At 58.8% G+C, this 20,067-nt stretch overlaps 6 protein-coding genes across 6 annotated transcripts; 4 read left to right on the top strand and 2 right to left on the bottom strand.

Annotated features, from left to right (window-relative positions):
• Positions 1–623: 623 nt before the first annotated feature.
• On the top strand, positions 624–2,685 carry B0H64DRAFT_14492 (uncharacterized protein). Its single transcript, XM_062798333.1, has one exon. The coding sequence runs from the start codon at positions 915–917 to the stop codon at positions 2,403–2,405; it is 1,491 nt and encodes a 496-aa protein (XP_062663904.1). The 5' UTR covers positions 624–914; the 3' UTR covers positions 2,406–2,685.
• Positions 2,686–3,310: 625 nt separating this feature from the next.
• Positions 3,311–5,235, top strand: B0H64DRAFT_14422 (major facilitator superfamily domain-containing protein). The gene is made up of 3 exons (XM_062798318.1): positions 3,311–3,468; positions 3,521–4,420; positions 4,485–5,235. Exons 2-3 carry the CDS (start codon positions 3,691–3,693, stop codon positions 5,075–5,077), a joined length of 1,323 nt encoding a protein of 440 aa, XP_062663903.1. The 5' UTR covers positions 3,311–3,468; positions 3,521–3,690; the 3' UTR covers positions 5,078–5,235.
• Positions 5,236–6,292: 1,057 nt separating this feature from the next.
• B0H64DRAFT_14425 (uncharacterized protein) lies at positions 6,293–10,523 on the top strand. Its single transcript, XM_062798320.1, has 3 exons — positions 6,293–9,043; positions 9,092–9,780; positions 9,867–10,523. The coding sequence occupies exons 1-3, from the start codon at positions 6,438–6,440 to the stop codon at positions 10,352–10,354; spliced, it is 3,783 nt and encodes a 1,260-aa protein (XP_062663902.1). The 5' UTR covers positions 6,293–6,437; the 3' UTR covers positions 10,355–10,523.
• Positions 10,524–10,617: 94 nt separating this feature from the next.
• B0H64DRAFT_333778 (eukaryotic phosphomannomutase) lies at positions 10,618–11,899 on the bottom strand. Its single transcript, XM_062801084.1, has 3 exons — positions 11,597–11,899; positions 11,057–11,511; positions 10,618–10,978 (listed from the first exon to the last, which is right to left on the bottom strand). Exons 1-3 carry the CDS (start codon positions 11,684–11,686, stop codon positions 10,726–10,728), a joined length of 798 nt encoding a protein of 265 aa, XP_062663901.1. The 5' UTR covers positions 11,687–11,899; the 3' UTR covers positions 10,618–10,725.
• A 747-nt stretch (positions 11,900–12,646) lies between these two features.
• On the bottom strand, positions 12,647–15,865 carry B0H64DRAFT_14399 (Sodium/calcium exchanger protein-domain-containing protein). The gene has a single exon (XM_062798315.1). The coding sequence runs from the start codon at positions 15,692–15,694 to the stop codon at positions 12,728–12,730; it is 2,967 nt and encodes a 988-aa protein (XP_062663900.1). The 5' UTR covers positions 15,695–15,865; the 3' UTR covers positions 12,647–12,727.
• Positions 15,866–16,815: 950 nt separating this feature from the next.
• Positions 16,816–20,035, top strand: B0H64DRAFT_351946 (condensin complex subunit 2/barren). Its single transcript, XM_062801479.1, has 4 exons — positions 16,816–16,987; positions 17,120–17,735; positions 17,795–19,444; positions 19,519–20,035. The coding sequence occupies exons 1-4, from the start codon at positions 16,896–16,898 to the stop codon at positions 19,807–19,809; spliced, it is 2,649 nt and encodes an 882-aa protein (XP_062663899.1). The 5' UTR covers positions 16,816–16,895; the 3' UTR covers positions 19,810–20,035.
• Positions 20,036–20,067: the final 32 nt, after the last annotated feature.

The following is a 20,067-nucleotide window of genomic DNA, read 5'->3' as shown; positions in this document are numbered from 1 at the left end:
ATATATAGTAAGGTGATAAATAAACCCGAGCGAGTGACAACCCTGCGGTGTATTGTTTCCGTTTTCTTTTTTTTCCTTCTTTTTTTCTTTCCTTTTTTTTTTTGGAAGTAGTGCTGAGTAGACTGAAGCACCAAGAAGGCGGATCGTGAAGCGCAGGGAGAACGAAGCCAAGATCCAGTGGATGACGCAGGGCAGCACTGCTCAGAAAAATGACGGGCCGAAATGTGGTTCACAGAGGAGAATTCCACAGGCTCACCTCTCGAAAGGGGAAATTTCTGATCCCCGGCTAGCACTGCACCCCTGTCGCTTAAGAGAGTTGGCGCGAAATTGATGAGAATCGAGCTGGGAAGGCGAGGCCGGATTCTTGTGGAGAGCAAGCAAGAATAGCTGTTTCCTGTCGCCGAAGCCCGCGTTTGTTTCACAGCGGAAGAAGTTCGGTTCTCAGCCTCCCCAATCAAAGTCCTGAAAATCTCGGCGGGGCTGGGCTTTATGGAAGGCTGATGCACAGGGGAGCATGGGGCTAGCCAGATTTGGTTTAGCGCACTCCAAGTGCAGGGGGTGAATGGCCACCTCGAAAATGGCATTTGCTTGTGCCTGCTCGATCTGAGATTCAAATCCATGCAGCTCCAACCACCGAGACCGACCCGCCAGCATCAACCGAGTTTATTCACCAACGAAGTGAAAAGAGTGACGACAGCCTTGCGATCTTTCCATCTCATTTATATTATAGATAGGCTTATTCGTAGCCCGTCGAATATATCTGGTTCTTTCAAGGCCTACTCTCATCACAAGTTCTCAGGGTCACCCGGCACCCGGGGTCATCTGATCTCACGGCGGAGGTCGAGCTCAAAACTTGAGCGGGTTTTATAAATTCGGCCACATCTTGGCCTGAATAAATTCTCTCAGGTGCGGCTATGGATGCCTCTGCGTACCAGTACAGGCCCCCGAAGCCGAATTATCTTCCTCACAACATCGAAGCCGATGAAGCCGTCGTAGAAGAGTACGCCCTCCCGCTCGGCAAGGCCGACGACCGCGAGAATGCCATCTTCTTCAACAAGATGAAATTTGCGGCACAGGAGTACGGCATCGTCCGGCCGAAGGGCTACACGGTCTCGTACCACGCCACGCCGGAGATGGAGAAGCACCACTTCGGGCAGACGCACCCCATGAAACCGTGGCGGTTGACGCTGACCAAGAGCCTGGTCACGTCGTATGGGATGCCCTTTGCCATGGACAACTACGTGACGCGGGAGGCGACGTACGAGGAGCTCAATGCGTTCCATTCGAACGACTACCTCGACTATCTGTCGACGGCAGCGCCAGAAGACCAGCCACGGGATATTGAGAACCCCGACAAGGAAGTTAAGTACAACCTTGGCGGGAGTGACTGCCCGCTCTTCCACGGGCTTTATAACTACTGCTCCATGTCGGCGGGCTGCTCGCTCGACGCCGCGCGCAAGATCACTAGTAACCAGTCCGACATCGCCATCGCTTGGGGCGGTGGGCTGCACCACGCCAAGAGGTACGAGGCGTCAGGATTTTGCTACATCAACGACATTGTGCTCGCCATCTTACAATTACTACGCACCCACCCGCGCGTGCTTTATATTGACATTGACGTACACCACGGTGATGGCGTTGAGGAGGCCTTCTTCTCGACGGACCGCGTCATGACTGTCTCGTTCCACAAGTACCACCCGGAAACGTTCTTTCCTGGCACCGGCGCACTCGAGGACAATGGGCCAAAGAGCGAGCACAACCCGGGAGCACACCACGCTATCAACGTACCGTTGCAGGACGGCATCACGGATGAGCAGTACGAGACGCTCTTCCAGAGCATCATCGGCGCCATCAACGAGCGTTACCGGCCAAGCGCCATCGCTCTGCAGTGCGGCGCCGATTCGCTGGCCGGCGACCGGCTCGGGCGGTTCAATCTGCGGGTGCAGGGCCACGGGGCCTGTGTGCGGTATTGCAAGAGCCTGGGGATACCCATGATCGTGTTTGGAGGAGGCGGGTACACGCCGCGCAACGTGGCGCGGGCGTGGGCGTACGAGACGTCCATCGCCATCGGCGCCGACACGCGGATCCCCGAGATGATCCCGGACCACACGCCGTGGCGCGAGCACTTCATCCACGACACGCTGTTCCCGTCGCTCGAGCAGAGCATGCACGAGCCGCGCCACAACCGCAACTCGGAGAAGCGGCTAAGGGAGATCATCACGCACGTACACGAGCAGCTGCGCTTCGTGGCGCACGCGCCCAGCGTGCAGAGCATGACCATCCCGCCGGATCTGGGGCCCATCAGGGACGACGTCGAGGCCAGGCTGAAGGAGGAGAATGAGAAGAAGAATGGAAATTTGAGGCGGATCCAGGAGGAGGGGCTTGGGCACGATATGGAGTTTTGACCATCTAGGCGGACATACACAGTAGCTGAGAGGTTTGGGGGTTAATTGAAATGCCATGGGTTTGTTTCCATCCTCCAGTGCCCCCTTCCGAGCACACCGGCAAGAGAGATCAATATCTGAGACACACTTAAGCACCAGTGGCACCTTACTCCGAGGTCCGTCTATGTGGATCCCGATCTTCGGGACCTTTGCTCCGTCCGGGAGAGGTGGGGCTCCCGCCACCCGCGGGACGAGCCCCGGCGGTCCATCAGCGGGCAGGCTCGGCAGGTCAGCTGCATTTTAGCAATTGCATCATCATCCTCGGCGTCAAGCAGAGACTTACACAGGACATGAAGAAGCACAAAAGATGCAAACGAATCAACTTTTTTAGATGCTGAGCCAAGTTACAAGCTTGTCACCACAAACCTTACCTATGTACTGATGTTGCGCACACCGCTTGGGGAGGTGGTTGGGGGGAGCACTATCTCAACACTCGAAGTCGTGGTGTTGAAAAGTCTAACCCATCTTTTTCTTTTCTTTATTACTTCCCGTGTAACCTGGCATCGCGGCAGTTCGAGATCCTTCTTGCCTTGCTAAACAGTGAGGTTCAATACCACATCAGCCCTGCAGGAAAGCACGTATCAGTTAAGTAACTATCCGGAATCCCCTGCCGCTCGGAGCTGTTCCAAGTTCTGCAATCCAACCTTGCTATCCCCCCTGTCACCGGAACCCACTCATGCCGGTCATCGCCATTGTTGGCTGCAGGTTGTTGACACAGCACAGCGGTTCACCGAGATTTTGCAGCCTTATTCTTCTTCTCTCATAGTCTCTCAACTTATCTTTCGTAGTAGGTTATTAGGATACTACCTACGATAGTCACAATGTCGTTACACCGTGTCTCGTCCATCGAGACCTTCACCACCGTCCCCACCGAGATCCGGTCGAGGAGGAGCTCGGATGCATCCACGCGTGCCCGCAAGCTAACCTTCAACCCGCTCCCGTCAGTGTGGGACCCCCCATCGACTATCGATCAGCTCCACGCAGTCGGAGCGTTCAAGGTACCCAAGTGGAAACGGCACCGTAGGTCCATGTCACTGTAGCCATCCTCAGCAAACACACGGCTGACACCAAAACAGTCCAAGTAGCCGCTGCCGTCGTCTACTGCTTCTTCGGGTCCGGCGTCGTCTTTGGCTATGCCGCCATCAAACCCGTTCTGAAGACGGAAGGCGCTTATAGGCACATCTGCTCGGCCCCAGATGGGTCATTCGACGATGAGGACACGTGCGTTGACCTGCACCTTAACTTGATGTTCACCGTCGCGGCCGTGGCAACGAACGTCGCGGCGTTACCCATCGGGGCGATTCTTGATCACTATGGTCCCAGGGTTTGTGGTCTACTAGGGAGTATGTTCCTCGCGGCGGGGGCGTTGTTGATGGCGTTTGAGAAGCGGCTGCAGTTCGATGCTCTGCTGTTGGGCTACTTTTGTCTGGCGCTGGGCGGCCCCTTTACGTACATCTCGTCCTTCCAGCTGTCGAATGCGTTCCCCCGCAACTCGGGCTTCATCCTCGCGCTCTTGACCGGTGCCTTTGACGCGTCGAGCGCGCTGTTCCTGCTCTACCGCATCGTGTACCAGAAGACGGACGGCGCCTTCAACCACGAGCGCTTCTTCCTGGGCTATCTCATCGTGCCCGTGGCCATCATCCTGCTGCAGTTCACGCTGATGCCGGCGCAGTCGTACAAGACGGTGGGTGAGCTGGTTGAAGAGATTGAAGAGCCGCTCCACGCGGCCGTCGTAGAACCGGCGCCGTACGACCAGGTCGACGAGGAGACGGCACTGCTGCAGGAAGAGGAGCGCCAACACCGGGTGGATGTGATCGAGGGCATCCATACCGTCCTCGGCCCGGCCATGGCGGACAAGCAGACCGAGCGCGAGGAGCACGTTAACGAGGTCTCGGGTGTCTGGGGCGTCATGCACGGCTACACGGCCTGGAAGCAGATCAGATCCCCCTGGTTCATCCTCATCTGCCTCTTCACCGGTACGCACCCACTTCATGAACCACCCCTAAAACAAGTAACCACTAACACAAAAGCCGTACCCAGTGGTCCAAATGACGCGCATCAACTTCTTCGTCGCCACGATCCGCTCGCAATACCAATCCCTCTTCGGCTCGCGCCCGGCCGCCGTGGCGCTCAACCACTTCTTCGACGTCGCGCTGCCGCTCGGCGGCATCGCGGCCATCCCGCTCATCGGCGTGGTGCTGGACCGCACCGCCACGGCCACCGTGCTGGCCGCGCTCGTCTTCTTTGCTACGGCCATCGGCGTCCTCGGCGTCATCCCCCATGCGCCGTGGGCTGGGTATGCGAATGTGGTGCTGTTCGTGCTGTACCGGCCGTTTTACTACACCGCCGTGTCGGATTACTCGGCGAAGGTGTTTGGGTTTGAGACGTTTGGGACTGTGTACGGTGCTGTTATCGCGCTGTCGGGGGTGTTGAATTTCTCGCAGGAGGGGTTGGACTGGTTGTTTGAGGTTAGGTTTGGGGGGAATCCGGTGCCGGTGAATGTGATGCTGCTGGTGCTCGGGCTTGTGGTCGGGGTGGTGCTGGTGGTGTTTGTTGGGTGGAAGGCGAGGCGGGTGAGGAGGGAGGTGCTGGAGCAGGAGGCGAGAGGGGCTTTTGGGGACGGCTTGATGTGAGGGTTTGTAGTTGTGTGGTTGTGTGTTTGTGTGCTTCTTGAATATTGGGTAGAAACGGAGTGACTAGCGGACAAAAACACAATATTGCAAGCAAAGAGCTGTTGCCTTTGATATCTGGACTGTTTTAGTAAGTACACTAGCGTCTCAAACCTGACTTTCTTTTCCTTCCATAATGGTTGTGATGGGGGCGAAAGGACAAGACTGGAAACTCCGAAATAACTAGAAAACCCAATAAGCCATAAGCTCTAGTCTACTGGTAAACTAGCCGTTTACTGATATTGCATTTCTGACGTTTTTGACTCGATATCTTCGTTTAATGAGACGGAGAATCGGAGAATCGGAGAATCGGCAATTGCACATGCACAGAGATGGTCGTCCAAAGATGGCAAGCGAGCCAACGGCTGGGCCCGCTCTTGGTCTGATTTCCTCTTCCCCTGTCGGCTCATGTCAAACGGCCCGTGCATTGAACGATTGCCCCGCCAGTGTGCGCGTTTGTGCAACTCAAGCTCGACGGGCAGGGCATCCCTGTTCGTCAACTTTTCTCTCAACCTCGAGTCCTCGACAAACAATTAGTTCTGCCGCGCCCCTTTTTCCCGGCCCCAATAACCCCGCCGGCCTCGATGCATGTGCTCCGCGGCCGTCTGGCAACCCAACGAGATGGGACGAGATGGGATGTTCGAGTCAGACTAACTAATTCGAGACCAATGTAATGCCCAAGTGGACATGCCCAGGCTCGAGCCAGGAGACAGAACCGTCTGGTACGGCAATGGGGGGCGCTTCACGGGCTCCCTCACTGGCTCCGTGACCTCCAAGCCAGTTTAAGCGCCCAGCCTGCGAGGCCAATCACAGAGGGGCTGCTTTTCAGTGCCGCCACCAATGCCCCTCGTTCGCGACCCCTGCCCCTCGGCGGCCCCCTGCTGGCCCCCTGTTCGATCGCAACGCGGCCTGCGCATCTGGCCGCATATTGCCTTGCCTGACGTCCTCGGCCTGGATTTTGCAACTCGAGCTTCAGTTGAACTGAGTGTGCGACTTGTGTGTCGAGATTCGAGCTTTGCAAGTGTTTGCGGCATCTCTTTCTCCGTTTTTGGCAACAAGGAGCAACAGCAGCTTTTAACTCACCTCAGTTACCCCTCCATAGTCACCCTCTCCCCACCTTCAGAGCACTGCATACAGGGGTCTCTTTTAAGGAGGGGTTCCCGTCTGCTGCGGTCAAGGTGACACCACCCACCACCCCCGAGAGAGGACTCCAACACCACGCTCGTCGCGAGTATCGACTCATCTTCCGTCCCGACACTCGAGCCCTCGGGCACACACCGTCGCAACTGCAAGTAGAGTCGGGACAACTACTTACTCACCCACCATGGGCTCCCGATCGCGCGACGTCCCCGACGAAGAGCTCTTTCTGAGCCGACCGCGACCTGCTGAGGACTGCGACAGCCCGACAGTCGGGCCGCTGAGGATATTCAAGCCGCAGAGCCCCGTCGGCGATAAGGTCTCGAACCGGCCCAAATACCCTGCTCCCCCGTCCTCGTCCTCGCCAGCGGGCTCGGCTTCCTCTCCAGCATCCAAGTCGGGCATCGCATCTCTCCCGCCGCTACCGTCCTTCCCGTTCGGCGCGTCGAGCTCTGCTGCCCCGCTACCTTATCCCGAAGAGAACTCCAATCACCAATCCAAGCCGCAGCAGTCCAAGCCCAGCTGGCTCCCTTACCCAGATGACGGACCCAAGACGACTCCTCCGGCAGGCAGGGTCTACAGCCCGCCGCCCATCTCCTCGGGCTCGCCGGCGCAGAAGGAATCATTTGCTCGGCCGACAGTAAACACCGGAGAGAAAAAGACGGGCCTTGCCGAGCGGCGCGGGACGGCTCCTAAACCCTTGCAGAGCCCAATCAGTCCCGCCGGCGGCGACGATGACGACGCCGGGGGCCTCTTTGCCAAACCCCTGAGGAACCCACCGGCGGCAGCCCCTGCGCCCAAGATCTCCAACTCTTATCAGCAGAAGCCCTACTACCCCCCGCCCGGCGGCGCGAGTAGTCTTGCACCGCCCATCAATCGCTTCTCGTCTACCGCCTCAAACTCCACAACGCGGGCCAGCCGCGGATCGCCGCCACCGCCCGAGACACCCATCGTCGAGCCGGGAACTATTCCTGGGGGAGGTATCGAAGCACGCTACGCCGCGGCGGGCATCTCCGGTACCGGGACTCTCAACGCCCTCCAGGCTCCCAGCGCCGCGGCGCAATCTAGGCTAGCACAGTACGGCCACCAAGCTCCGGTTGCGCCAACTCCTCCCCAGCCCCGGCCATGGACACCCACCGAGGCCCCAGGCCAGCAGCCGTTTGGCCCCCCTACTGTGTATCAGGGCGCCGATGTAGTGGAAAACCCGACGCCGCCACAGCAAACGCCGGCTTTCAACCTTCCTCAGAATCCCAACCCGGCCCAGCACCCGGCCCAGCACCCGGCCCAGCACCCGGCCCAGCAGGCCCAGCAGGCGCCGCAGACCTCGCAGGGGCCCGCGGGGGGCGCCCTACAGGTGAGCGTGCTGGAACAGGACTTCCAGCGCATGCAGGCATCGACTCCGCCGCCCGCGTACACCAGCGTCAACCCCAACGCGGGCTCGAAATATCCCAACGAAAAGCAGCGCCCAACCCAACCGCACCCGAGTTCGAGCGTACCTAACATCAACACCGCCGCAACTCCGCCTGCCGCTACCTCGAGCGCCCACTCGATTGCTAGCCCTATCCCGATCAGCGCTCCGACACCCCAGAAGCAGAAGCAGAGCCCGCCTGTGGCCGCTGCCGCTGCGATCCCCGCGCATAATGCAGGCCATCCCGCCTTCGCCCAGGAGACCAAACCCGCCGAGGCACAGAACGGGCAGCCAGCACTGACACACACTCCTTCGCTCCTAGCAGCTACTCAATCGCCACCTCCGCTGCCCGAGGGTTGGATCGCCCACCTCGACCAGAACTCGGGCCAGTACTACTACATCCATCTGGCGACGCAAGCTACTCAGTGGGAGTTCCCCAAGGGACCTACCCCCTTGAATCACCACGATGCCGCACCGCTGTCGCCGACGGCATCAACCTACGGAAACCCCTTGGCGTCACCACTCCTAGGTGGCGGCAAGGCAGGCCTTGCCTCGCCCATGTTCCACCCCCAGGGCCACCCCGGATATGCCGAGAGCATCATGAGCGTCTCGGCATCTGTGGCGCCTTCAATGGGGGGGTTCTCCGGCCCGCCTCCCACCGCGGGCGTTGACGTGTACAAAGTCATGCCTACTAACGGCGTATACTTCGGGCCGTATCTACGCTACGTCAATATGGATCTCGAGAATGGCATCTGGCACGGCAGCATTCTACTAGTCACCGACGGGCAGCAGCCTCCGACCATCCATCTCCACTTGAGCATGGACCTCTCCCCGAACCCCCGTCAACTCGTGCCGCAGAACATCTACGCACACCAGAGGTGGACGTTTTACAAGTACGACATGGATCTCCAGATGTCGGAGCAGGGGACCGAGCGGTGGACGTATGCCGTGACCTCGCATCTCGGGTGCACGAGATACGAGTTTGTGGTTGCTGGTCGCTACGAGGCGGGCTGGCGCATGATTGCCCATTCGGGCAACGACTTTTCCCCATCGACGAACCAGAATGAGCGAGCTAAGCTCGGGGGCGTTGGATTCATGTGGAAGGATATCCTGCAGAAGAACGTCGAGTGCGGCGGCTTCCATGTTCAGCTCGGTTTGGGTGCTCAGATCTACGGCGATCGGCTCTGGAAGGAGGTACCGCTACTAAGGCAGTGGCTTGCGATGCAGGGGAGGGAGAATCGCAAGAATGCCGCGTGGACGGCGAGGCACCAGGAGGAGGTGTCCCACGCATACTTCCACTACTATTCCAGTCACTTCGACCAGCCGTTCATGCGCGAGGCGTTCGCGCAGATTCCGCATGTGCTGCAAGTTGACGACCATGACATGTGAGTTGCGCCCGCCGTTGAAAAATAGAGGAGTACTGACTTTATCAGATTCGACGGTTTCGGCTCGTACCCCGACTACATGCAGTCGTCGGCCGTGTTCAAGGGCATCGGCCGCATCGCCATGGACATGTATTTGCTCTTCCAGCATCACACCACCGTCGAGATCCTGCGCAACGTCAGCTCCGACATGGACCTGTTCACCATCACGGGCGCCGGCTGGCATTTTGTTAAGTACCTTGGTCCCGCCGTCGTTGCGATCGGACCGGATTGCCGGTCGGAGCGCACCCAGGCGCGCGTCATGGCGGGACAGACATACCAAGGGATATTCCCCAAAGTGGCTACGCTCCGCCCCAGTGTACAACACTGCATCTGGATGGTGTCGGTACCCGTCGTGTACCCGCGACTCGAGACGGTCGAAACGCTGGCCAACACCTTCGCTACCGGCAAGAAGGCGGTTAACACGACGTACAACATCCTCGGCAAGGTGACTAGCTCAGTGGCGGGCGTGGTCGGCGGCAAGGAGATGGTGCAGCACGGGTTTAAGGAAGTCAAGAAGGCTGTTGGCAAGACCGGCCTGATGGGCAACGTGCTCAACCAATTTGGCGAGTTCGACATCGGTGAGGAGCTTAAGGATCTCTGGACGCATGACTCCAAGGATCTCGAGCGGACCTACCTCATCCGCACCCTGCAGGGCATTGCCCAACAAAAGGGCATCCGGATGACTTTCTTGTCTGGCGGTAAGACGTCCCTTATCCCACCTCCCCATTCATTCCCTCGCCCCAACATCATCCCACCCCATACTAACCCTTTCTTCGTCCCACAGACGTCAACTGCGCCGGCGCAGGCCTCCTGCACGACCCGTCGCACCCGTCCGACCACAAGACCATGTACCAAGTCATCGCCTCCCCCGTCGTGGCCGCCCCCTGCTCCAACTACCTCCTCAAGATGCTGCACAACAACAAACTCCTGTACGTCCCGCAGAACGGCCACAAATCAACCAACGAGGTGTCCGACACCAAGGAGGACATGATGGAGATCTTCCACACCGACGCCTCGGGCGGCGCCCGCGAGTACAAGAAGCTCATGGCCCGCCGCAACTACGTCGCCATCGTCGCCTACGACCCGGACGGCGCCGCCGGCCAGCCCCAGACGGGCGGCTACGCGGCGAGCATCGCTAGTAGTGGTGGCCACTCGGGCGGGCTGAGCAAGCTGAGTCTGGCGGTGGATTTCGTGGTGCAGGGGGATGGTATGTATACGGGCACGACCAAGTATGGGCCGGTGATTGTGCCGCATTTGGAGTATGGGCATTAGTTTGGGGGGTAGGCTGTTTGGGGAGTCTCTTGATGGGTTTGGTTGGTGGGGAGGTGGTGGATGGAGAGCGGGGGAGGGGAATGAGAAGGGATGGTGTCGGACGATGAGAGTGACGATGTGGATGTGTGTTGTTGTTGTTTTTGACTTGTTACGGATTTTGCTCGAATGTCCTTTTTGATTCTCTGGGAGATAGGGGTCGTTTGGTCTTGTTTCATAGCCTTGGATAGCGGGTGTTTGAATGAGACATGTCAGCGATATAAAGAGTTTCTTGGATTAAATCACCGCGTTTATTTTGGACCCGCCACGCCGATGCTAAAGTATCACCAACTGCATTAGATTATCCATCCCTAGATGTTTGTCTCCCACCCCTTTTACAGATCAAAAAGCTTCTTGAGCTCGTCGATGGTGTCCTGCGGGCCCGTGACCGTGTGTCCGATGGTCCGCTTGTCGCTGAAGATCTCGTAGTCGTTGCCGCCCTCGAACGTCTTGTCGCCGAAGAAGTGGATCGTCGTGTACTCGACGCCGTTGGGACGCTTGGCCTCGTTCTCGATGTGCTGCAGGCAGTATGTCTTGTCCCAGCCGGTGGGGAAGACGTCGAAGGAGATCTGCCCGCCGATAGAGAAGCTGTTTATCGGGGGTTGTTAGCATGCGGGGAGAGCGCGTGATAGGGACGGGAGGAAGAGAAAGAGAGGGTGTACGCACGTCAACCCCAGATGGCCGAAGCGCTCGCGCAGCTTCTCGACAAAGGCCTTACGGATGCCGTGCTCCTTGTCGTACTTCTCGTAGTCGTTGCGCTCCTGGGTGCTGGCGTTACGGCCGACGGGCGAGATGTTGACCATGCCGTTGCGGAACTCGACAAAGGTGCCGCGCTTGACGGGGATCTCGAGGTCGGCGACGTAGTGCAGCACGAAGCGCACCAGCTCCTTGTACTGGTCCTCGCCGATCCACTTGATGAAGCTGTTGGACGGCAGCTGCTCCCCGAGCCGGTACGCCGTCAGCCCGTTCTCAGCGAAGCAGAAGTCGAACATGCTCGTCACGTTGACCGACGCGCTGCCCAGCTGCTCCTGCTGCTTGACCAGGTCGGACCCGCCCACGAACCCGATCGCGACCTTTTGGCGGAGCCGCTCGAGCAGCGTGAGCATCTCGGGGGAGGCGGACTGGAACGCACACGGACATCGAGTCAGTATGGGGTTGGGAGCTGGAAGGGGTAACACGAGGACGTAGGGAGGGAGAGGGGCATACCAAACGAGCAGGCGTCAGGGTGCCATCGACATCGAACAGGACGACCGTGTTCTTGATCTCGCGCTCGGCGAGGGGTGGGTAGGAGGCCATTGTTGCTGTGGGGTTGGTGTAGTCGGTTGAAAGAATTCGAGTTTGGGGTAGGAAATGGAGACGGTGAGGAAGGAAAAAGTCGAATTGGTTGGGCAGATACGAGATCCCAAAGCCGGCGGTTCAAAGTTTCGGTGAAGGATATCCCCCTCTTCGCGACTGGTTCCTGGCCCCACGTTGTCGTCTGGGGAAGCTGAGAGGTGGTCGGTCTGCCCCTCCCTTCCCTCCTGCAGTGACCCCTCCATTGACACCCAAGCATGCCCCACTCCCCTCACACTGGCGGCCAAGCGGGGAATCTTCAGGGGTTCAGGGGCATATCATAGTCCAGACTTGTCCATGGTAAACCATATTGGCAGGAGTCACCAAACACCAGATTAAACAGCTGTATTCAAATATTCACATAGGTAGTATCCACAAAATCATCAGGAAGAGTGTATGTACCCAAAAACCCACCCACATCCGTCGTCGCCTTAGTACACCCAACACCCTGGAGCGCTTGACGATCCCCCCTCTCCCGTAAATGGAATAAAAGTACGGGACATGTCCTATCAACACCTCGTATTCCAGACCTTGACCTTTGCCAACTCCTATTCTACACCCGTCTATCGCCATCATCAGTCGTCACGAACAAGCCAAGACCATCCATCAGCTCATTGTAAATGCCAGCCACTCTTCCCGGCCCCCCTGTCAAAAGCCGGGGGCCCTGCGTTCCCCTCCCGGGCCGGGGCTGGGTGTTTCGCGGGCCGAAACCAAAGCGTCCCGTCTCCTTCCTCGCCGCTGATGGGGTACGCATCTCCATGGCCCGGTTACCTGAGATGGCCGCTGTTTTTGGGCCCCTTTTACAGGACGGGCAGAAGGGAAGTTGGTGAAGTACCGGGGTAACGGTGTCCGTGGTGCAGATGGATGCTGGCAATCCTGGCCGTCCCGGTCCGACACCACCCCCGCTCTACCCTGCCGCAGATGTTATGCCATGCAAGCACACGAGACACGGCCGCATAACCGTGCTTTCCCGTGTGCGCAGCAGCGGAGGGGAAAAAAGCTCTCTCACACCCCCAACGACACGTCCGCAAACGTCCCCGTCATCTCCACCACCAGATTGACCACCGTCCCCACCGTCCAAATCCCAATCAACAGCCACCCGATGCGCCTACTCATGACCCACCCGTTAGACGGCACGACAATCAGCAAGACCACCAACGTCAACAGCACGGTAACCGCCGAGATCATCAACGACCCCCCGACCCGAACCCGGTACGGCTTATAGCGCAGCTCACTCCCGGGGTGCGCGCGCTGGCGCTTCTTGGCCTTACTAATCCCCATCCACGCACCACCAATCCCCACACCCAACAAAATGTTGAGCATGGGCCCGCCGAAGCAGGCGGCGAGGGCCATGACGGGGTAGCCGAGGCGGGCGACGGTGACGTCGGCGACGAGGTCGCCGAGCGAGTTGCCCACCGCGAACACCGTCAGCCCCAGGATCGCCTCCGAGATGCCGAGGATGACGCCCAGCGCTTTCAGCACGCCGACCACCTCGCCCGCGATGGTCGAGATCCACGCGACCGAGATGACGAAGCCGAGGAAGCAGAGCAGGAAGTGGTAGCGCGGCTTTTGGTGCGGGGTGGTGGTGGCTAGGAGCGCGGCGAGGAGGCAGAGGGAGAATACTAGGGAGTAGAGCAGCATGCGGAGTAGCGTGCGGACTGGTGAGCCGGTTTCGTCGGCGGTGTTGGCCCAGAGGATGGCTACGACGAAGAGGGGGCCGGTGAAAAGTTGGACGGCGACGAGCCACCTGTTCCAGCCGCCTGGCGGGGGGTTGGAGGTGGCGGTGATGGTGGTGGAGTGGTCCGAGCCCGGGCTGGGGTGTTTGGGTAGCTGCGGGACGGGGAGGGTGAGGGAGGGCAGTTGATCCGAGGGCTGGTCGGGTGGTGGGTCGGTGTTGGCGTTGGTGTTGAGGGAGACCGAGGACGGGGATCGGCTGAGTGGAGATCTAGACGAGACGGAGCGGGTGCGCCGTCGGTACGCCTGCCACTCGGTCTCGGGTTGGATCTCGCCGCTCTCCTCTACCACGACCGCCGGGGCGATGTTTCCGGGGCGGCCGGGTTCTGGTGGGTCCGCGAGGTCGGCCTCGGACATATTGTCCTCATTGTCGGTTTCCACTACCGGCAACGTAGCGACTAGGAGGAAGATGCTTGGAACCGAGATTAAGCTCACGGCCTTGTCCCACCACGTCTTTTCCTTCCAGCCTTGGAGAGTCGGAAAGACGGTGGCAAGGAGAACGTGAGGTGCCGGCAACAAGCTGTATGGCCACCATTTGACTGGCTTCGGCTGTTCTTCCTGGTCTCCAAGATCAGGGACGGAGTGATGCTGCCTCGATTCCGCCGGAACCGGGAACGTAAATGTGGGTGCTTCATGTACCGGGGTAAGGGCTGCGGGCGACTCTGACAGGCCCGGGAAAGGCGAGAGGGTGGGAGATGACTGCCCACTGGAACGACCGCTCGGGGAGGGAATCCTGATCTGCAGTAACTGCTGGCCCTGCTTCGGCGGCTGAGAGCCATGATCGGGGCCAGGGACGGAGCCAAGCGGCGGCGCAAGCATTCCGTCGATAGTGCGAGCAGCCGAGCTGTTCCGCGTATGCGACATGGGAGAGGAATCGGGGCGGGCAAACCTGGTATTATTATCCAGGTTCAGTGGCTCGTTTCCGTACGACAAGGCACGCTCTCTCACAAGAGGGACATGCGATGGCATCGTTTGGTTACGAGGGCGACCTCTGGGATCTTCCAGACCGGCCGTGGCTGGGGGGTGCTGGGTCGAATTCGACCTTCCAGGGAGCGGGCCCAGGTACATATTCCTTTCCTTCTGCAAGGAGGACAGGACCGATCTGAACTCGAGTGCTCCCAGCAAACTCGGCCTAATCGGAGTGATGGTGGAGTTGCTTCGTCCCCAGCGGGGCCGGTTGACGCGCATGCTGTTAGCCATTTCGGCAGCAACGTGTCTCCCCTTCTGTTCCTCGTCGTCGTCGTCGTCGACGGCCGGTACCCCTCCAATCTCGATCCGCGGTCCACGTTCCAATATACTGACATCCCCCAGGTCCGAAGCACTGTTTGTACGGCTGCCGACCGGCGCAGCGTCGTCCTCATCCGGCTCATCTCGGTAAGGTTCCAGCTCGTCGGTGCCATGGCCGGAGGCGTCGTAGAGGTGGGCGCGAGCCGCTAGATCCCTCTTTCGCTGGTTCCTCCGGCGTGCCGTGAACCAATGCCACCCCACGACGACCGCCACATAGAATAGGTAGAAGCCAATCATGGTGAAGCACTCCCAGAGGTGCAGCTCCCCGTCGGCCAAGAAGACCATGGTAAAGCTGATGGCAACGATAAAGAAGACAATGTCCCTCACGAAGGTTCTCTTGCTGACCTTGAACTCGCGCACCAAGGCCATGGAGCCAGCCACGACGGCGGTGATGAAGCCCGCAGCACCGATCAACTCGCCAACGGCCATGCTCCCGCTATTGGAGCCCATGGCGGCGAAGGTACTGAACACATCCGGGGAGCCATTGCCAAAGGCCAAGAAAGTGACGCCGGCCAGACTCTCGCTCAGACCCAGCACACTGGAAATCGTACTCAGGTTGACGCTGAAGAAGTCGCTGGCGGCGATGCCGATGGTGGTGAACAGCAGGCCAAGCCAGAGGGCGAGGATGGTGAAAGCGACGGGCTTGGCCGAGCCCAGAGTGCAGTAATAAAACGACAGGTAATGGATCAGGCCGGCCTCGTCGTCTTCGCAGTTGGCTAGGATGAAGGCGCACTGGTCGGCGGCATCATGCACGTTGCGGCAGTCGGCGTCAGTCTCGTGCAACCCACGGGGATTGAGTACGGAGCGGGTCTGCCGATGACCGTTGCCGATGATTCCCGACTTTGTTGACTGGAACAGCGCAAGGGCAGCTATTATGGTGACGAGGAGGATCGCCGCAACGGCCGGCTGGGCGCCGTATCGGCGGCGACGCATTGGGCGGGATGGCGGCATTGTGTTAGCGGAAGCGCATGGTGGGTTGAGAATTGGTGGTCAAGGGTAAGTAAATCAAATAATCTGTAGTCAGATAGTTAAATGGCAGAATTTAAACTATGCTGTTGATGTTATTTCTGTCGTTGCTGTTGTTATTATTGTTGATGAAGTGAGAGGAGGTAATGAGATCACTCCATGTCGGCTCTGGACTGTGACAACTTCCTGACCGACAGACAAGTCAAGTTGTCGCATTGGCGGCATTGCGTTGTCCGTGACGTTGATCTGCCATGGGACGCGCGTGGGAAGGACCGGGATTCGGAGAGCTGTCATTGTTGCGGATTTGCGGATCCGCCACCGTCATCTTTCAGAGGCCGCCCATTGGGCGAGGAGTGGTGCTCGTTTGGGACACACCACTGAAACCTGCTTCGCCAGCTGGCCAGCCAAGCGAAGTTCCAGGTGAAGAGGGCAAGTGCAATCTAATATTTTTGCGACTACCGCGGCGAGTTGTGTTTCTTGTGGTGAGGGGGCTTTGACAGGCACAGGTCCAGCCAATGCATCGCATCCTCTTCTGAATTGTCGTGTAATCAGGTGGAGATACGATAACTACCACGGCAGCAAGTTGACGTCCACCAAATGAGTCCCAGTCCGCTGGGACGGGTTTCTGCAGGGAGGAAACGGCTCCCGGGTTCCAGCCCTACCTGTGCTCGCCATCTTTGAAACAGAGAGAGCCAAGGTTGATGAGGACAACTTCTCCAATATCAAGCTTTATGCGCAGATCTGCAAGGAAGGGCCGGGAGTTTGGCTTTGCATAAACTGCAGATGTCATAGCCCATCAACCCGGCTCGTGGTAAGTCAGACGAATGTTACACGAGCTCCGGGAATCCATCGGGAACAGCGAATGTGGATTGAATGCCCTCATGCTGTCGCAGCCCACGAGATAAATCCGACGAAATCGTCGCGTCCAGGAAGTCCATGTTGAGTTGAGGGGTTCGTTCACTCGCGATCGACGGAAGTGGAATAGCTCAGGTTGGGCCGAGACGCCCGCAACGCCCCTGAAGCTGCGGGGGGATCTTATCATCACGTGACTCTACCCGCCCTCTAGCCAATCGCCGGGCGCTTCCGGCTCAACCACCAAAGTAAACAAACAGTTTTGGTTACCACATCCGGAGTTGACGGCTCAGCGCATTCGATCTGCAACAACACACCACGACCGCGCGATAAGATGCCTCGAGTCGCCCAAGGACACCACCGCAGGAGTGGGAGTAGAGTCCCCTCTGGCTCTCTCCTTGCGTCACCATTCAAATCGCCAGTAAAGTGAGTCGCACCCTGTGACAACTTGATTTTCGGTTCCCCGCAGAAGAGACCGCCTGAAACATGGCGCACCACAAACGCACACACACACATCAAATGCGCCGGGACAACGCCCATTAATCGCACATTTTACAGGATCCCCCTCAACGACGATGCCCACGAAAAGGCACAGCGATTCCACGGCCGCAAGGCCGCCCACGAGGCCCAGATCAACCAACTCAGGGCCGCCGCGACAAACACCCCACGAAAGTCGAGTTCCTCATTCAACGATCTCCAGAATGCCGAGCCGCCAGGATCCAGCCCGCGTACTCCGCGCCGCCGCAAGAGCGGCAACCACACCATCATCATGGACGACGACGAACCGCTGATTGTGGGCGGAAAGGCCGTCACCCCGATGAAGCGGGTACCCATCCTCGCCAACTTCGAGGAGTGGATGAAGATGGCCACTGACAACAAGATCAACGCCGCCAACTCGTGGAACTTTGCCCTTATCGACTACTTCCACGACATGTCGCTACTCAAGGAGGGTGATGGGGTCAACTTCCAGAAGGCCAGCTGCACGCTTGACGGCTGTGTCAAGATCTACACGAGCAGAGTCGACAGTGTCGCCACCGAGACGGGGAAGTTGTTGAGCGGGTTAGCAGATAGCCGCGACAACAAGAGGAAGGGCCGCGACGGCGATGAGGACGAGGACGAGGAAGAAGACGAGGTCGACGAGGATGGCAATGTTAGGAAGAAGGCCAAAAAGAAGGTGCGCGGGACCGGGCTGGCCACCTTATTCTCCTTGTCGTGGCACTAACCATAAGACAGACCCAGCGATCCTCCGAGGCCACCCTTGCGCCGTCGTTTGCCTCGCTGCAACTCAAGAAACTCGAGCTCGAATTCGCAGTCGACCCACTCTTCAAGAAAGCATCCGCCGACTTTGACGAGGGCGGCGCAAAGGGCCTCCTGCTAAACCACCTCATGATCGACTCACAGGGACGGATTGTGTTCGATAGTAGTGACGATGCCGAGGATGTGGCTAGTTCCAAATCCCGCGAACGGGGCGGTAGTGAGGAGATTGAAGGCGAGGACGAGGACGGCGACCTTTCGATGGCCGATCGGGAGTTGACCCCCGTACCGGAGGAACCAGAGGAGGAGGGAGACGTTGAAATTGACGTTGGTGGTCTTGGCGCGAGATTCTTTCCGGATCTCGGTCTCTTGGACAGCATGGACGTCTGCCCCTCGCTCAAAGCATTCGATCTGGGCGACCCCTCTGGTTCTTTGGATATCCCCTTTCTCAAGGCGCCCGAAGATTGGCGCGACCAAGATAAGGAAAAGACTCCAGGGCCTGGCGGGATTGGGGATAAATCGGGCATGTTTATCGATGAGGAGAACCCTCTTGGCTTCGATGACGAAGACGGACTCGGGACTTTCGACTTGGGTGGAGATGTGGACTTCGGTGAGGGAGGAGAGGCGTGGGCCCGGGAGGCTGCCCTCGAGCCGCAAATGCGCGTTTTCGACGCTGGGTTGGGGATGGGCGACAGTGCTGGCGCTGACGGGGAGGGTGATGGGGCCGACCTTCTCGACGCCGAGAACGGCGACTTTGCCATCTCCATGTCACACGCCCAAAAGGCCGACAGGATGCACGAGGACATCCTCGGCTACTTCGACCAGGCCCTGCAAAAGAACTGGAGCAGCGCCGAGCACTGGAGGATACGAAAGATCAAGGACGTCAACAAGCCCACCGAGCCGGCGAGGCAGCGCAAAGAGAAGCAACCGTTCGAGATCGACTTCGCCGCCCCTCTCGACCCCGCTGTCGCCGAGGTCATCTACACCCAAGCCTCGTCCAACTCGACCATCTCCCTCCCAAAGAAGGACTGGAAATCCAAATCGCGCAACCTCCTCCCCGACGACAAGCACTTCAGCTCCAAACAATTGCTCAGCCTCTTCCTGAAACCCAAATCCCGTATGGGCCGCCGGCGCGTCCTTGGCGGCGGCAGTAGGATAGGCAACGCCGACTCGCAACGCCAGCAGAATGACGTTCCCGAAGGCGAGATGGACGAGGCCTTCTGGGCCTCACAAAAGGCACCCCTCCAGTCCACCGAGCACGGCTCCTCCCCCGACGAGGCCCTCCCCCAAGGTGACTACGACGCCAACTTCTTCCAAGATGACGGCCTGCCTTTCGCCGGCGGCGGCGGCCTGGGCGATGACGACGACGACATGGACGACGAGTTTGCCGACGCCCGCGACCACTTCTCGCCCGAGGCCGGCGGGCCCATGACCGACGTCGGTATGACGGGCGCGTTTGGCGGCCTGACGGTGACCAACCCGGCCGATCTGGCGTTTGGGACGATGCTGGTGACCCAGAACAGGAGGGCCAGGCCCGAGTATGTGCAGTACGCGCGCGTGGCCAAGAAGGTGGATGTCAGGCGGCTGAAGGAGGAGATTTGGAAGGGGATTGGCTTGGAGGAGCTTGATGTGAGTCCCGCTTTTATTATCAGATCCGCCCCCTATTCCCTGCCCCCCTAAAACTAATGATGTCTCTCCATCAGGAACAAAACAACGCGGCAAACAACAGCCGCCTCATGACCCCCACCTCGCCCGAGAAACCCACGTCGTCTGGCAACGGCGAGGAGGACCCGACGTTGAAGTTTACCGACGTCGTGACCGGCCTGCAGCGCGTCTACCCGAAGCAGGTCATGGACGACATCTCCACCAGCTTCTGCTTCATCTGCTTGTTGCACCTGGCCAACGAGAAGGGGCTGGTCATCTCCAAGACGGAGGAGTTGGATGAGTTGTTGATCAAGAAGGACTGGGATGCCCAAATCGTTGAGGGGGAATAATCAACCATGTCGGTTTTTTGTTTTGGGACGAGGTGTTGAGTGATAAAGAGGGTTGGGGCTGGTTTGGCTTTTTTGTATGACCGGCTGGGTTGGTTTCCTTTTTCTTGTGATGATGAGCAACGCATTGCGGATGTGTACACACATGCAACCGGCCGCTTTGGTTGTGGTCGACAGTTCTATGATGATGAATGCCACTGTTTACACCCCATACCACCCCTGCAAGGGGGGGCAGGAAAGACGCACTCTACACAGTAGTCC

This window comes from Chaetomium fimeti (assembly GCF_033439085.1).
Source record: "Chaetomium fimeti strain CBS 168.71 chromosome Unknown B0H64scaffold_1, whole genome shotgun sequence".
NCBI classification, from domain to species: Eukaryota; Fungi; Ascomycota; class Sordariomycetes; order Sordariales; family Chaetomiaceae; genus Chaetomium; species Chaetomium fimeti.
Note: the sequence above shows the minus strand (reverse complement) of the source record. Positions and strands in the feature narration are given on the sequence as shown.

Excerpts from the sequence above, each read along its gene's own strand:
- B0H64DRAFT_14425 (XM_062798320.1), top strand. The coding sequence starts at position 6,438 with ATGGGCTCCCGATCGCGCGACGTCCCCGACGAAGAGCTCTTTCTGAGC. Across the intron at positions 9,044-9,091 it reads CAAGTTGACGACCATGACAT|ATTCGACGGTTTCGGCTCGT; the intron begins GTGAGTTGCGCC and ends TGACTTTATCAG. Across the intron at positions 9,781-9,866 it reads GATGACTTTCTTGTCTGGCG|ACGTCAACTGCGCCGGCGCA; the intron begins GTAAGACGTCCC and ends TTCGTCCCACAG.
- B0H64DRAFT_14492 (XM_062798333.1), top strand. The coding sequence starts at position 915 with ATGGATGCCTCTGCGTACCAGTACAGGCCCCCGAAGCCGAATTATCTT.
- B0H64DRAFT_333778 (XM_062801084.1), bottom strand. The coding sequence starts at position 11,686 with ATGGCCTCCTACCCACCCCTCGCCGAGCGCGAGATCAAGAACACGGTC. Across the intron at positions 11,512-11,596 it reads CCCTGACGCCTGCTCGTTTG|TCCGCCTCCCCCGAGATGCT; the intron begins GTATGCCCCTCT and ends TGTGCGTTCCAG. Across the intron at positions 10,979-11,056 it reads TTCGGCCATCTGGGGTTGAC|CTTCTCTATCGGCGGGCAGA; the intron begins GTGCGTACACCC and ends CCCGATAAACAG.
- B0H64DRAFT_351946 (XM_062801479.1), top strand. The coding sequence starts at position 16,896 with ATGCCTCGAGTCGCCCAAGGACACCACCGCAGGAGTGGGAGTAGAGTC. Across the intron at positions 17,736-17,794 it reads GGAAGAAGGCCAAAAAGAAG|ACCCAGCGATCCTCCGAGGC; the intron begins GTGCGCGGGACC and ends ACCATAAGACAG. Across the intron at positions 19,445-19,518 it reads TTGGCTTGGAGGAGCTTGAT|GAACAAAACAACGCGGCAAA; the intron begins GTGAGTCCCGCT and ends TCTCTCCATCAG.
- B0H64DRAFT_14422 (XM_062798318.1), top strand. The coding sequence starts at position 3,691 with ATGTTCACCGTCGCGGCCGTGGCAACGAACGTCGCGGCGTTACCCATC. Across the intron at positions 4,421-4,484 it reads CCTCATCTGCCTCTTCACCG|TGGTCCAAATGACGCGCATC; the intron begins GTACGCACCCAC and ends AGCCGTACCCAG.
- B0H64DRAFT_14399 (XM_062798315.1), bottom strand. The coding sequence starts at position 15,694 with ATGCCGCCATCCCGCCCAATGCGTCGCCGCCGATACGGCGCCCAGCCG.